At 40.8% G+C, this 16,047-nt stretch overlaps 1 protein-coding gene across 3 annotated transcripts in view; it reads right to left on the reverse strand.

Moving 5' to 3' along the window:
* Positions 1-1,593: 1,593 nt before the first annotated feature.
* Positions 1,594-16,047, reverse strand: part of LOC124110674 (apelin receptor-like) — a 58,421-nt gene continuing 43,967 nt past the window's right edge. Inside the window, exons 1-3 of one of the 3 annotated variants that reach the window (XR_007218895.1) lie at positions 11,487-11,611; positions 2,158-3,567; positions 1,594-2,058 (exon numbers count right to left, since the gene is read on the reverse strand). Coding sequence is in view for 2 of the 3 variants with exons in the window: in XM_046470015.2 (XP_046325971.2) it covers positions 2,313-3,509 (1,197 nt within the window). In the remaining variant the exon portion in view is untranslated. Of the gene's footprint in view, positions 3,568-11,486; positions 11,612-16,047 lie in introns of those variants that run through there. The other 2 variants (XM_046470015.2, XM_046470014.2) reach the window with 2 other exon arrangements.

The following is a 16,047-nucleotide window of genomic DNA, read 5'->3' on the forward strand; positions in this document are numbered from 1 at the left end:
TACTGTGACGTATATTCATGAATACCGATGATACAGTACTGTGACGTATATGCATGAATACCGATGATACGGTATAGTACTGTGACGTATATTCATGAATATCGATGATACAGTACTGTGACGTATATGCATGAATACCGATGATATAGTACTGTGACGTATATGCATGAATACCGATGGTATAGTACTGTGACGTATATGCACGAATACCGATGATGTAGTACTGTGACGTATATGCACGAATACCGATGATATAGTACTGTGACGTATATGCACGAATACCGATGATGTAGTACAGTGACGTGTATGCATGAATGCTGATACGATATAGTACTGTGACGTATATGCATGAATACACCACCAATCTGTTCTCGCGAGTGTATATGTACGGGACGTTTGCTTTCACTTGAGGCCATAACTACATACATGCATGTGAAGTACATGTCCAGACAATAGCACACACGTAGATGACGTAATGTCCACTTGAGTAAATACGTAGATGACGTAATGTCCACTTGAGTAAATACGTAGATGACGTAATGTCCACTTGAGTAAATACGTAGGTGACGTACATATCCACTCGAGTACTTACGCAGGTGACATGCATGTCCACTCGAGAACTTACGTAGGTGACGTACATGTCCACTCGAGAACTTACGTAGGTGACGTACATGTCCACTCTAGTACTTACGTAGGTGACGTACATGTCGACTCTAGTACTTACGTAGGTGACGTACATGTCCACACTAGTACTTACGCAGGTGACGTGCATGTCCACTCGAGAACTTACGTAGGTGACTTACGTAGGTGACGTACATGTCCACTCGAGTACTTACGTAGGTGACTTACGTAGGTGACGTACATGTCCACTCGACTACTTACGTAGGTGACGTACATGTCCACACTAGTACTTACGTAGGTGACGTACATGTCAACTCGAGTACTTACGTAGGTGACGTACATGTCCACTAGAGTACTTACGTAGGTGACGTACATGTCCACTTGAGTACTTACGTATCTGACGTACATGTCCACTAGAGTACTTACGTATCTGACGTACCTGTCCTCTTCAACCCTTACCTATGTGACGTACTTGTCCGCGTTAGTCCATACGTTGGTGACGTACCTTTCCAACAATACGTTAAGTTCAGGTAAACCTGACCACATACGTATGTGCGTGCCCTATCAATGAAGCCACATAACAGTTCGCGTTGATCTTGAGGCACCGGTTCTTACCGATTTCATCTTAAACCATATACACAGTGAGTTACACTTTAAAATTGTGTCAGCCATGTTTTAGCCATATACCGATGAAACACACGAAGACTATACAAGCACACAAGCAGTTAAGCACACCTTTTCAAAGCAGCATGGTACCCTGGCATCGTTATACGTCATCCCATGGTAGAACCGCCATGTCAACATCAAGTATACAGTGAGTGAGTGAGTTGGATATAACGCCGCTTTTAACAGTATTCCAGTTATATCACTGCGTGTCAGCTTAATGTGGGAGGAAAGCCCGAAGTGATGCAGGTCTCGGACGTTTACCACTTCGGTGAAACCCACGAGCACGGGTATGGAGCTGACAAACCTAGATACATAATCGGGGCGAACCGGGATTCGAACCATCAATCATAGGTTTCTGGCGTGCCCAAGGGACGCAAATCCACACAGCGAACCGTGGCGCCTAAGACGACAGGGCCACCCGTGCCTCCTCAAATATACGTATCCTTATCACATCCAGTACAATCGACCTGGAGTAATCGAGTCTGGATCACAGAATCCGTGATTGATAGTTAGAGCAGCGACCCGTATCAGTACAGTGATACTGTCACGGGAAAGCATACTGATCATCGTCGAGGAGAATCTGGATTTCGAACCCTCGAATAGCGGATACTGGCATTACTAAGGGAAGTAACTCTAAACTCAGAACTGTGGCACCTTATTCACTGCTCTAGACGTGAACGCAATGTATCCCGTTTACTTTTGTTTTCACATATTGAAAAAAGTTCCAAACTTCTGTACCGTCTCCAAATAGAATGTAAATCTGATGTTAACCTGATGTAAACCTAATGTAAATCTGATGTATATCTGATGTAAATCTGATGTAAATCTGATGTACATCTGATGTAAATCTGATGTAAATCTGATGTTAACCTGATGTAAACCTGATGTAAATCTGATGTATATCTGATGTAAATCTGATGTAAATCTGATGTATATCTGATGTAAATCTGATGTAAATCTGATATAACTCATGTATGGTGGCCAGATCAGATAGTGATCGGACTTAATGTCGACGGTGACTTCTTTCAGTGATACGGATCGAGTGTGACGCTTGGTTCAGCATTAACTTTGTTTTTCGGGGACATCATTCGGAGTAACTCCCTCCTGAATCGTGGTCCCGTGAGACAGTAGAGAAAGAAATGAGCGGCATTGTTCGTGTACTGCAACAGATTCACCAGACACCAGCCCAGATGGAGCCGAGCCTCGGTTTGAGGATCAGGGTCCTCGCGCCATGTTCCGAACCCGATCATGTACACAACAATTGGTGACGTCAGCAGCAAGAACAGGCAGTTGACTGATAATAACATCACCGTGAGGTGGGACGATTTCGGACAAGCTGATCTGGCTTTTGTATTGTTGTTGTTGTTGTTGTTGTTGTTGTTTGACTGCGTGCTTATGACGCTGATCTTCGGATGTTTTGATTGGCCAGGCGGAGTACTGATGTGGTGTACGTTCTGATTGGTCGATTTTAGTTCATATTGGAACCTCTCACGCTCGGAAACGGTGTGCCGACGAATCTTGCTGGCAGAGATGGCGAGCTTCCTGATAATGATGACGTTGCAGATGATCATGATGGTGAACGGGACGAAACATACGATGAACAGATCAATCCAAGGCCAGATGACAGTAACAAATTGTTTCATGTCGTCGTTAGCAGCATAACAATCTACCCCTTCCCCGAATATCGTACGAGGACTGAGACCATACGACCAGGCGAAGTGAACGTTGATCACCATCAAGAAACCCAACATGGCGGCGGCGGTAATTCTCGCCCTCCGCAGGGTACAGTACTTCCGGGCTTTGAAAGGTGCGAATACGAAGAGACACCTATCAACGGTGAGCGCAACCAGTATCCAAGCTGCGAAGTCTAGAGACACATACACAAGAAATATATGGAATTTGCAAGAAAAGTCTGAATAAATGCGAATATCTTCGTCAAACGTGTAATTTAGCCAGTAACGCAGTAACCCTGTATACAACACGAAGACGTCAGTGACCGCCAACACAGCCAAGTAAAACATCGTCGTCGAGGTTCGCATCCGCTTGCGGCATAACACGATGACAGACAGCAAGCTTCCGAACGTACCAATCAGAATGAGCAGCGGAGAGATCGACTTCCACATAATCACCCCTGTCTGGTATTCGGGAAAGTCCTTGTAAGTCAGATCAGTAATGTTCATTGCAATGGGGACGCCATCGGGTTGAAGGCGGAACTTGATCATCGTGAAGTCACGGGATCAGTAGCACCAGTGACAATGGCAGTCCGAAGTTGTCAGCTACCTGAAACAGATAAATGACTGATTAAAAAAATGAAGCGTACTTCACATTTTGTTTGCTTGTTTGTTGTCTAACGCCGCAATCAGCAATATTGCAGCTATATGACGGCGGTCTGTAAATAATCGAGTCTGGACCAGACAATCCAGAGACTGATATCATGAGCATCGATCCACGTTGGGATCAATGACATGCATCAACCAAGTCAGTGAGCCTGACCATCCGATCCCGTTAGTCGCCACTTACGACAAGCAAAGACCTATTCTACCCCGGATCTTCACGGGTCCTTTTCATTCGTCGGTGAAAAGTGAGAAAAGTAGGTATCTATACAAATGTTATTGTTTCCTGTTTAACGCAAATGCCGCCTTGACAATGTTTAATATAGGACCTCGGGCTGAAAAAAATCTGGACTGGACCGGACAAACCAGTGATCACGATAAGGATCGGTTAACGATCTTAATTTCTGAACCGAAATTCCGGGGGACAATCAAAATGTCAGAACATACCAGTGAGTGAGTGAGTGAGTTGGGTTAAACGCCGCTTTTAACAATATTCCAGTTATATCGCGGCGTGTCAGCTTAATGTGGGAGGCAAGCCCGAAGTGATGCAGGTCTCAGACGTTTACCACTTCGGTGAAACCCACGAGCACGGGTATGATGCTGACAAACCTAGAAACATAATCGGGGCGAACCGGGATTCGAACCCACAATCATAGGTTTCTGGCATGCCCAAGGGACGCAACTCTGCACAGCGAATTGCGGCGCCTTAGACGTCTGGGCCACCCGTGCCCTCTCATACCAGTGTCAGTAAGTAAAACGGCGTTTTTTAATGTAGGGAACGACCCACTTTACATCATCAGTAATTAAGGGGCACGATGGCGTCAAAGGGTTCGATTCTCTGGGTCGTGCTGATTATGATTCCTGGTTAGTCAGCATCCTGCCAAGTTTCACCAAAGACCTGCATCCTCTCGAGCTTGCCTTCCACGTGTTAACTCACTCACCGTCTCAGACATTAGGAAGTCATTGTTTGACATACCCACACCCGTACTCCATGTCACCATCGATCCCAATCGCGTGGATCGATGCTCATGATAACAATCATTGGACTGCCTGGTCCAGAGTCGATTATTTACAGACCGCCGTCATATAGCTGGAATATTGTTGAGTGCGGCGTAAAACAACCAACCAACCAACCAACTCCATGTCATCAAATCCAGCTCGTGGCGACATGTAAAAGGATTGTCACATGAATGTTCGTGCCATACCTTTTACCAAACAGGTATCAAAGATTATGTCAACAGTTGTGTCTATCTCAGGTTATCACGTCCCCAATGGTATTATACTGAGTCAAATTAAAAACTTCACATTTTTTAAAGTAATCCCATATATGATATACAACGGACGAATGTATCAGAGAAGGTAATTTTTAATCATTCATGTCCAAAGAAGGATTTTAATTAACGTAGGTCACCATAATTTGTTCCAAACACCTACGGTATTCGGTAATAACATCAACAGTTTAAATCATAAGTCCCAAGCACGAGAATCTGATGGCACACACGTTCAGTAGCGTGTATGGCTACCATGTGCGTTGTCAACTGCCACACAACGCCTCCGCATGGACCTTGTGATGCTTGTGAACACATGATTGGGAAGACGACGCCATTGTTGCTGCAAAATGGTGCCAAGATCTTGCAAATTCTGTGGTTGGTTCTGGAGAGTGCGTAGACTTTTGCCAAGAGCATCCCAGACGTGTTCGATGGGATTGAGGTCGGGAGACCTTGACGGCCAGTCCATGACGTTGACTCCCGCATTCTGAAGGAAATTCCTTGTCAAAATTGCTGTGTGGGGTCTGGTATTGTCGTGTTGGAAGATCAAACCGGGTCCATGTGCTGCCACAAAAGGCAGAAGTTCTGGTGCCAGTACCTGGTCGCGGTAAGCAGCAGCGTTGAGGTTGCCACGGATGACAAGAAGCCTTGAACGTGCATTGCCACAGAAAGCACCCCACACCATGACACTTCCGCCTCGAAATCTGTCAACTTCCTGTACACAACACTGGGCGTAACGTTCATGACGGCGCCTCCACACCCTCGCCCTAACATCAGCAAATCGAAGATTAAATCGGGATTCATCACTGAAGACGACTTCATTCCAATTCCTCTGAGTCCATCGTAAGTGTCGTTGTGCCCACAATTGACGTTGACGTCTGTGTAATCGAGTCAGAATCGGCCCGCAGTCGTGCTTGAAGGTTAGCAGTTCTCAGACGGTTTCTAACAGTTTGCGCACTCTGTCTACCCCTAAACAGTTCATTTCTGGTTGATGTAGCCGTCAAAAATCGGTTATGGAGGTGACGTTAGACAATCTGACGATCCTCTGCATGTGATGTCACACGTGGTCGACCTGGCCGAGGGCGATCAGCGGTGATAACCGTTTGCCGTAGACGCGTCTGTAAATCATAAACAGTCCGCCGACTACAACCCATCGTCCTTGCGACTTCAGCTACGGACGTTCCCGTCTGCAACATGCCGATGGCACGTTCACGTTGCACATTTGAAAGGCGTGGCATGACAAATGGCCGTAAAGACTTTTGTTTTCTTGTGGTTTTCTTTATTTTGTTAATGACTGCTAACAAGTATGGCTGAAAACACGTGCGGTATTATGGCCACGTGACCAGTTGCACGTGAAAAAACACGTTTGCCACTATAGTGCTGTGCACATGATTTTGATCGATTCACCTGCACAAAAACGGGTGTTATCTGAAGACAATACGTGGCCATAACTGTTTAAATACACAATAAGGGCCCACAATGATAACTGGTCAAAATGTTAAAATTTTAGGATTGTGAAGTTTTTAATTTTGTTCAGTATATATAACATCAAATACACGTCAACATTCTCATTCACGTCAACAATGGTATATACCCAACAACAGAGGTAACGCTTACTACAGAAACATATAGACAAGTATGTACGTTATGAAGACACTTAATGACAAACCTATCACAGAGTGACTTTAGTCTCATCACGATATGCTGCATGTGATTTCCAAACTTTACACGCTAATTATCCACGAAACAAGCATCTATATATATTATAGTTCGTCAACAATAGCGTCTAAAGTACGTCAACAATGATGTCTCTATTACGTAAACAATGGTGTCTCCATAACGTCAACAATGGTGTCTCTATTACGGCAACAATAGTGTCTCTATTACGTCAACAATAGTGCCTATAGTACGTCAACAATAGTGTCTATAGTACGTCAACAATGATATCTATATTACGTCAACAATGGTGTCTATAGTACGTCAACAATGGTGTCTATAGTACGTCAACAATGATATCTATATTCCATCACTAATGGTGTCTCTTTTACGTCAACAATTGTGTCTTTACTTTGTCAAAAAGTGTGCCCATCTTAAGTCACCATTTTCATCTCTGTTGCGTCAACAGTGGTGTCTGAACCACGTCCACAATATGTCTATTTCACTTCATCAATCGTGTCTGTATAAGTAACAAGGGTGTTTGTCAACAATACATGTCATGTTGGCAATACCGTCTTTATTATGTCAACAATGATGTATATTATGTCAACAATGATGAGTATGATGTAGAAAAATGATGTGAATTATGTAAACAGTGGCGTCTTGTTTTACGCCTACGTATGGCAAGCCGTTTTCACATTCATTACGGAATTACAGATATCTTCAATTGTTTTAAAGATATCTGTATTTTATTTAAAGATATCAATAATGTTTTAAGATATCAAAAAATAATTAAAGTTATCTTAAATTCATTTCTAATATCCATAATACAGTTACTGTATCTTAAAATGTTACAGTGATATCAACAAATTAGTTTGTGATATCTCTAAATGTATTTAAGATATCATTAAACAATTACCATCCTACTGTACATAAAATTTATATATGTTAGAAATAAATTCAAGATAGCTTAAGTTCAATTCAAGATACCTTGAAATAAGTTGTACATATCTACAAATGCATTGCATCATTAATTCGTTTTAGATATCTTTAATTCAATTAGAGATATTTTTAATCCAATTTAAGATATTATTAATTCGAACCGTTATTGATATTAAAATGCCAATTAAAGATATCATTAATAATTTTGATGATATATTTATATCAATTATTGATATCAGTTATCTAATTAACATCTAAGTAACATTATTAAAGTAATTAATAATTGATATCTGCCTTTAGTTTCAAGATATCAGGAATTAAACTACTGACATAACAAAACATGACATTTTGATGTCTTTAATTATATTTTGACATCAATAATCGAATTCAAGATATCAGAAATTCTTTTCAAGATATCAGTAATACGCTTCACCAAATCCTTAATTCATTTCGTGATATCTTAAATTTTATTGCAGATATCTACAATTATCTTTAATTAAGATATCTTCACCTACATTCACGATATCTTCAATTCAATTCAGGATATCTGTAAAACAATTGAAGATATCTGTAATTCCGTAATAAATGTGAAAACGGCTTGCCATACCTACGTAGGTTTAGGTCTGAGTCTGTATTGTGTCAACGATGTCTGTATTATAAAGGGGCACGGGTGGCCCAGTCGTCTAAGGCGCCGCGATTCGCTGTGCAGAGTTGCGTCCCTTGGGCACGCGAAACCTATGATTGTGGGTTCGAATCCCGATTCGCCCCGATTATGTTTCTAGGTTTGTCAGCACCATACCCGTGCTCGTGGGTTTCACCGAAACGTCTGAGACCTGCATCACTTCCGGCTTTTCTCACACATTAAGCTGACACGCTGTGATATAACTGTAATACTGTTAAAAGCGGCGTTAAACCCAACTCACTCACTCACACTGTATTTAATGAAGTCAACAATGAAGTTTATATTATGTCAACATTGATGTATGATAACGTCAACAATATTGTGTCCATTACGCCAACAATAAAGTTTATATTATGTCAACATTGATGTATGTTAACGTGAACAATATTGTGTCCATTACGTCATCAAAGATACTTTTGTTATGTCACATTGATACATTTTTACGTTAAAAAAATGTCAACATTGATGTATGTAAACGTCAACAATATTGTGTCCATTACGTCAACAATGAACTTTATATTATGTCAACATTGATGTATGTTAACGTCAACAATATTGTGTCCATTACGCAAACAATGAAGTTTATATTATGTCAACATTGATGCATGTTAACGTCAACAATATTGTGTCCATTACGCCAACAATGAAGTTTATATTATGTCAACATTGATGTATGTTAACGTCAACAATATTTTGTCCATTAAGTCAACAATGAAGTTTATATTATGTCAACATTGATGAATGTTAACTTCAACAATATTGTGTCCATTACGTCATCAAAGATACTTTTGTTATGTCACATTGATACATTTTTACGTTAAAAGAATGTCAACATTGATGTATGTAAACGTCAACAATATTGTGTCCATTACGTCAACAATGAAGTTTATATTATGTCAACATTGATGCATGTTAACGTCAACAATATTGTGTCCATTACGCCAACAATGAAGTTTATATTATGTCAACATTGATGCATGTTAATGTCAACAATATTGTGTCCACTACGCCAACAATGAAGTTTATATTATGTCAACATTGATGTATGTTAACTTCAACAATATTGTGTCCATTACGCCAACAATGAAGTTTATATTATGTCAACATTGATGCATGTTAACGTCAACAATATTGTGTCCATTACGCCAACAATGAAGTTTATATTATGTCAACATTGATGTATGTTAACTTCAACAATATTGTGTCCATTACGCCAACAATGAAGTTTATATTATGTCAAGATTGATGTATGTTAACGTCAACAATATTGTGTCCATTACGCCAACAATGAAGTTTATATTATGTCAACATTGGTGTATGTTAACTTCAACAATATTGTGTCCATTACGCCAACAATGAAGTTTATAGTATGTCAACATTGGTGTATGTTAACTTCAACAATATTGTGTCCATTACGCAAACAATGAAGTTTATATTATGTCAACATTGATGTATGTTAACTTCAACAATATTGTGTCCATTACTCCAACAATGAAGTTTATATTATGTCAACATTGATGTATGTAAACGTCAACAATATTAGGTCCATTACGCCAACAATGAAATTTATATTATGTCAACATTGGTGTATGTTTACGTTAACAATATTGTGTCCATTACGTCAACAATGAAGTTTATATTATGTCAACATTGATGTATGTTAACGTCAACAATATTGTGTCCATTACGCCAACAATGAAGTTTATATTATGTCAACATTGATGTATGTTAACGTCAACAATATTGTGTCCATTACGCCAACAATGAAGTTTATATTATGTCAACATTGATGTATGTTACCGTCAACAATATTGTGTCCATTACGCCAACAATGAAGTTTATATTATGTCAACATTGGTGTATGTTAACGTCAACAATATTGTGTCCATTACGTCAACAATGAAGTTTATATTATGTTAACATTGATGTATGTTAACGTCAACAATATTGTGTCCATTACGTCAACAATGAAGTTTATATCATGTCAACATTGATGTATGTTAACGTCAACAATATTGGGTCCATTACGCCAACAATGAAGTTTATATTATGTTAACATTGATGTACGTTAACGTCAACAATATTGTGTCCATTACGCAAACAATGAAGTTTATATTATGTCAACATTGGTGTATGTTAACGTCAACAATATTGTGTCCATTACGCCAACAATGAAGTTTATATTATGTTAACATTGATGTACGTTAACGTCAACAATATTGTGGCCATTACGTCAACAATGAAGTTTATATTATGTCAACATTGATGTATGTTAACGTCAACAATATTGGGTCCATTACGCCAACAATGAAGTTTATATTATGTCAACATTGATGTATGTTAACGTCAACAATATTGTGTCCATTACGCCAACAATGAACTTTATATTATGACAACATTGATGTATGTTAACGTCAACAATATTGTGTCCATTACGTCATCAATGATACTTGTGTTATGTCTCACTGATACATTTTAACGTCAACTGTGTTGTATCCATTACGTCAACAATGTTTATATTACGTCCGCAATCTCAGTAACGTCATCAGTGTTATTGGACGCGTCGATATGAAAATTAACTGAGCCTGGATTAGGTAAACCAGTGTTAATGGTGCGAGTGGCGGTCGGGTAGCCTAGTTGATAAAGCCTTCGCTCGTCACGCCGAAGACCCGGGTTCGATTCCCAACATGGGTACAATGTGTGAAGCCCATTTCTGGTGTCTCCCGCCGTGGGAAATTGCTGGGATATTGATTGCAAAAATCGGCGTAAAATCAAACTCACTCACTTAAAGCGAGCACTGATCCCCGCCACGTGTGCAAGATGACACACAACTGAAGGCAGTATTCCCTGGTTGTAACGCAAGTAGAATCCAAACTCAACGGCCATTCTGACCACTGCATTCGAAACGTTTAGGCGATACTTCCGCAAAGCTTACATATGGCCCTACCTTATGTGAAGAAACACCGCCGTCACATCGCTGGACTATTACTGAGAGCGGCGTTAAATAACAAACAAATAAAACAAAAACACACAACCTACTTGCCATATGCGTGTTTATACTGAAAGAGAGACTATCCACGAATTTCCAGTCTAGATTGCGGCGTTGTAGATACATGGCAACCTTTGTCAAATTGTGACCCTGTCACACTGTGTAATTTGGATAATCGTTAAAAATGCAAGATTGATAAATATAGATGGTCCCTTATAAATATCGTAAATTGCAAATACAAAATGATTTTTGAATGACTTCATCCAAAAGGACTAGGACTGGTTCGAACCTTGTCCTCATTTAAGGAATAAGGTGAAGGTCGTACTTACGCAGTTTCGTTCCACCGTAGTGATTTCGTACGCATTGTCCAAGTTTGAACTACGAGAGCGACAAGTAAAAGCATATAAGGAACGTACACACCGGGATCACAATGCATGAGGTCCGGACTGTGTAATCTGAGTCGCTCTCAACAATATATTGTGTCTGACAGATGGTGACAACATAAAAATAACGATAACTTTAATGACACACAAGAACGCCGTTGTTGACGCTGTTCTGTTAATTGTTCAGACCCCCGAATGTCGTCGAGCCGTCGCAAACAAGTTTTTTAAAAGAGTGTATACATCTTATTTTTTTGGGACTGGGGGTACCTTTGTGGGAAACGGGACAACATAATGTGTTTATTGTTGTTGATGATTGCAAGTGGCCTTGAAACAGAGTGTTTGCGGGGGTAAGAAGCAACAGCACCATTAAGTGATGTCGTAAAATGTGAAGTACAATTTCTGGTACTCGACATGCCGTAAATCAAACGTTGGTCAGAACGTCAAATAGCGGTTCATAGCGATAATCTATCGTAAAACGGAACAAGAGGCAGGTGTATCCTCGTTCTACGAGAGTGGGGACGTCGCATGGAGGTTTTATGATGCAATCGCCAATCTTTACAACTTTCGAGCACTAACATATGTGAAACAAGGCGAGCCCGAATGGTGCACGGAATAGGGCATGTCGTAAAGATCCGAGTCAAGTCGCTTTTAATGTGTTTTTGCTAATAACATTTATGAGCATCAGATATTTGTGTTCTTAAAGACTCAATAATACAACTGAAATACTGCTTACCAGATTTTGGTCGGATTTTGTCAGTCAAAGTTGTATTGGTATCTTCTTAACCGTACAGTTGTTGGTTTGTTGTTTAACGCCGCACTCAGCAATATTCCAGCTATATGACGGCGGTCTGTAAATAATCGAGTCTGGACCAGACAATACAGTGATTGACATCATAAGCATCGATCCACGCAATTGAGATTGATGACATGCATCAACCAAGTCAGCGAGCCTGACCACCCGATCCCGCCTTTTACGACAAGCATATGGTCACCTTTTACGGCAAGCATGGGTTGCTGAAGACCTATTCACTTTTTACCGTACAAACACGATATACATTATGTTAGTATACTCTGCACACACAAAAACCCGCAAAAGTAGTCAATCGTAAATATCTGACAGTGTTGCCGACATCCATACAAAATTAATACCAAAAATGAATTGGTCATTTCTGCATGGATTGGGATTGATTTGTGTGGAAAGAATGAGGTACTACAAAAATTTGGTGAAACGATTGAAAATCGCAAAAGCATAACCACGTGAGAGCCTGGCACCAACATGGCATGCACGTGCAACATCACTTGTTGGTCTATAAAAATGTTAGGTTTTCATTTGCATACCATCACAATCTTACAGCAAGTGAACAGCGAAAACATGCCACGACTGACGCAACAACGCCACCGGCCGACTGCAAAATGGAGAATCATCTTCAGCTGTAGCCAGGTTTTTCCACGTAGCGCCAAGCACCATTACACGACTTTGGAACCATTATCAGACACGCGGGAGAACACGTGACGTTCCCAGAGCCGATCGACTAAAGCATAGGACATACGGCTACGTCATTTACGTGAAAGAACCACCACGGCCACCTCTACAACTACGACAGAATTGCGTAGGATATCAGCCCAGACATAGGCTTGCTCCAAGGCTGTCCATGGGTTTATAGTAATTCTTTCCTAGTAATAGGATAAATAAGCGGACGCCAGTCTCTTAATTACAGGGAAAACTTGTTCTTGTTATTTGTATAATCTAGAAATTATGAATTAGTCTAATAATTTTTGCCTTAGAGCCTTGTGTTACATGGATGAGATTCTTCGGCCACACGTCCTTCCCATTTTTCAACAAGCGAACGTCATTTTCCAGCAAGACAACGCCCGACCTCACACGGCAAGACTGACAACAGCCTCTTTCAGGAATCACAACATCCAGGTACTGCCGTGGTCCAGGTCTCATGATTTAAACCCAATGGAACATTTATGGGATGCACTGGATCAACGACTGCGAGCACGTCAGCAATAACCACAGAACCTCCGACAGATGGCACGTGTACAGCACTGCAGGCAGATTGAGTGAATATTCTCCAGACCATAATTCGGGATCCGATTGCTTCCACGGAGCGACGATGCCAGTCGGTTTTTTTACTCTTATGGTGGCAATACACGACATTGACCTTGCCATATGGAAACGATATCACAGGGGCTTGTAACGCAAAAAAATAGCAGCTACAAGATATATGGCCACACCCAGTGTCAGTATACTAATATAAAAGGAAAGGGGTGCAACGAGACCAACTCGAGGACGAATGAAACAGTGAAACTGTAAATACCCTATAAAACTATACACTCATTTCAAGCCAATACATATAGCTACACAATGAGACATAGATAGAGAAAATGGAAGCCGTACTCTTGGAGCTAGCGTCTTCAGAAGCTCAAAATATCGTGCTTTTTCGATTCCGAGCCAAAATCCCTGCACAGAACTTGTACCGATAACTTGCCGATTTCTTGGTTTATTGGATCGTGTACACAAATACCACGCGCCAAAGCACGTTCAATCGATGGCACCTGTCAGCCCGCCCATCATCATTATTTCCGAGACACATAATCCTGATGGTATAATGAGTTGACATACGTTTAATCGTTTCAATAAGCCCTTTGCCGTGCCCCGTCCGCCGTAGACGACCTTGGCCTTGATATACCCAGCACTGAAAAAGGCAAAGGTTTTTCTTCTACATTGCCTGCTCGATGAATGGCGCGACCGAATGAGATTGACCAATCAAAGAGCAGAACTACTGCCCTAAAATGAGACCGTGTACCGTCAGTAACAGCCATCTTGAATTTTCCAACACCAACTTCACATATTTCGCATGAAAATTCTGGTACAGAGGGCGGTCGGGTAGCCTAGTGGTTAAAGCGTTAGCTCGTCACGCCGAAGACCCGGGTTCGATTCCCGACATGGGTACAATGTGTGAAGCCAATTTCTGGTGTCCCCCGCCGTGATATTGCTGGAATATTGCTAAAAGCGGCGTAAAACCTCACTCACTCACTCACTCACTCTGGTACAGAAATTCGTTATTCGACACTGTTGTGTGTTTTTATATAATTAATTGTGATGTGCAAGGACATTAAACTTTTTTACATCACGTTCGTGACTCTATTGATAAAGATTATAGGAAACGTGTACTGGTCCTGTCATTAAACTTTTTTAGATCACGTTCGTGACTCTATTGATAAAAATTATATGGAACGTGTACAGGTCCTGTCATTAATATCGGTTGTAATGTTTGAAGAGTAGTCTCCCTTTGACCCTTAAAGTCAACGGTTGTAAGTGTCAAGTTTTCATTTTGGCATGACACGTGCGATACGGATACCCACAAAAAGATTGAATCAACTGTGCAAATTGTTTCGCTGGGACAAGTAAGTAAAAAAAGCAGGTTTCTGTGACCTTTTGAAAATGGACGAACTTGAGGGACTTGCATACTTAATTCTTGTCAATCAACACTTTTATACGTGATCCCATCCAGGTCAGATTGTGTGATGCCTTCACAGACCGAATAATATCTCAAACAAGGACAAAATATCCGCACTGACAAAGCATTTTGCCCACGAGATTTCTAGTGGTTAAAGCGTTAGACCGTTAAGCCGAAGTCCCTGATTCTATTCCCCACAAGAGTACAAAATGTGAGCCCTTTCTTGGGGCCAAGTAATGTGATAATGGCGTATTAAATCACAGGTATACAAACACCACAAACTCGCACGTTATTTAGTTTACCCCGAACTGTTCGGGAATGCCGGGAATGAACGAGTGCTGACGAAAAGTCCCGAATGGGAACGAGACACTGAATTACGTCATTGGTACGGGTCCGTCATCCCGGAATGGTTGTCAGATATTGCAAGTGACGACGGTATCGAATTCTGGTACCAAATTATCATCTTATTAGTCAGTATTAATATTTATGTAAATAATGCAATCTTGTCTGCATGCGTGCGTTCGGCGTTAAAAAAGCATACAAAAGTATTTTAAATGTTGACTGATCACGAAATATAAACTTACTACACACTCCTTGGAATATTTACCTTTTATTAAAAACTAACAAATTGAAGCGCATTTCAATCTCCAGGCGTGTATCGTTTAGGGGAGACAACTCTGTCAATCGCTCGTGTAGCGCGTGATTGACAGCTGACTGTGTTAAACATTCCTGACAGATAAGAGCAGGGGGAAAACGTGCAACTATGTGGAACCGACACTGCTGAGTTACAAAATTCACACACCGCCGCTTGGAGCCGGGAACATTATTTAAAGCGACGCCTCAGAAACACACCGTGCCTGGCTGAGAGTGAGAACGTTTTATGGTAGCGTTCCCTTCTGTATTTCCAACATTTATCGCGAGTCAAGGTTAAATAATATTAATAAATACGAGATCTGCAGTTTATTAGGTAACGTCTACTACTACTACTACTACTACTACTACGACTTCCAGGACCTTTACTTTCACCATCACCATTTCTT

Source organism: Haliotis rufescens, unplaced genomic scaffold (genome assembly GCF_023055435.1).
Source record: "Haliotis rufescens isolate VD_foot unplaced genomic scaffold, xgHalRufe1.0.p SCAF_67, whole genome shotgun sequence".
Taxonomy (NCBI): domain Eukaryota; kingdom Metazoa; phylum Mollusca; class Gastropoda; order Lepetellida; family Haliotidae; genus Haliotis; species Haliotis rufescens.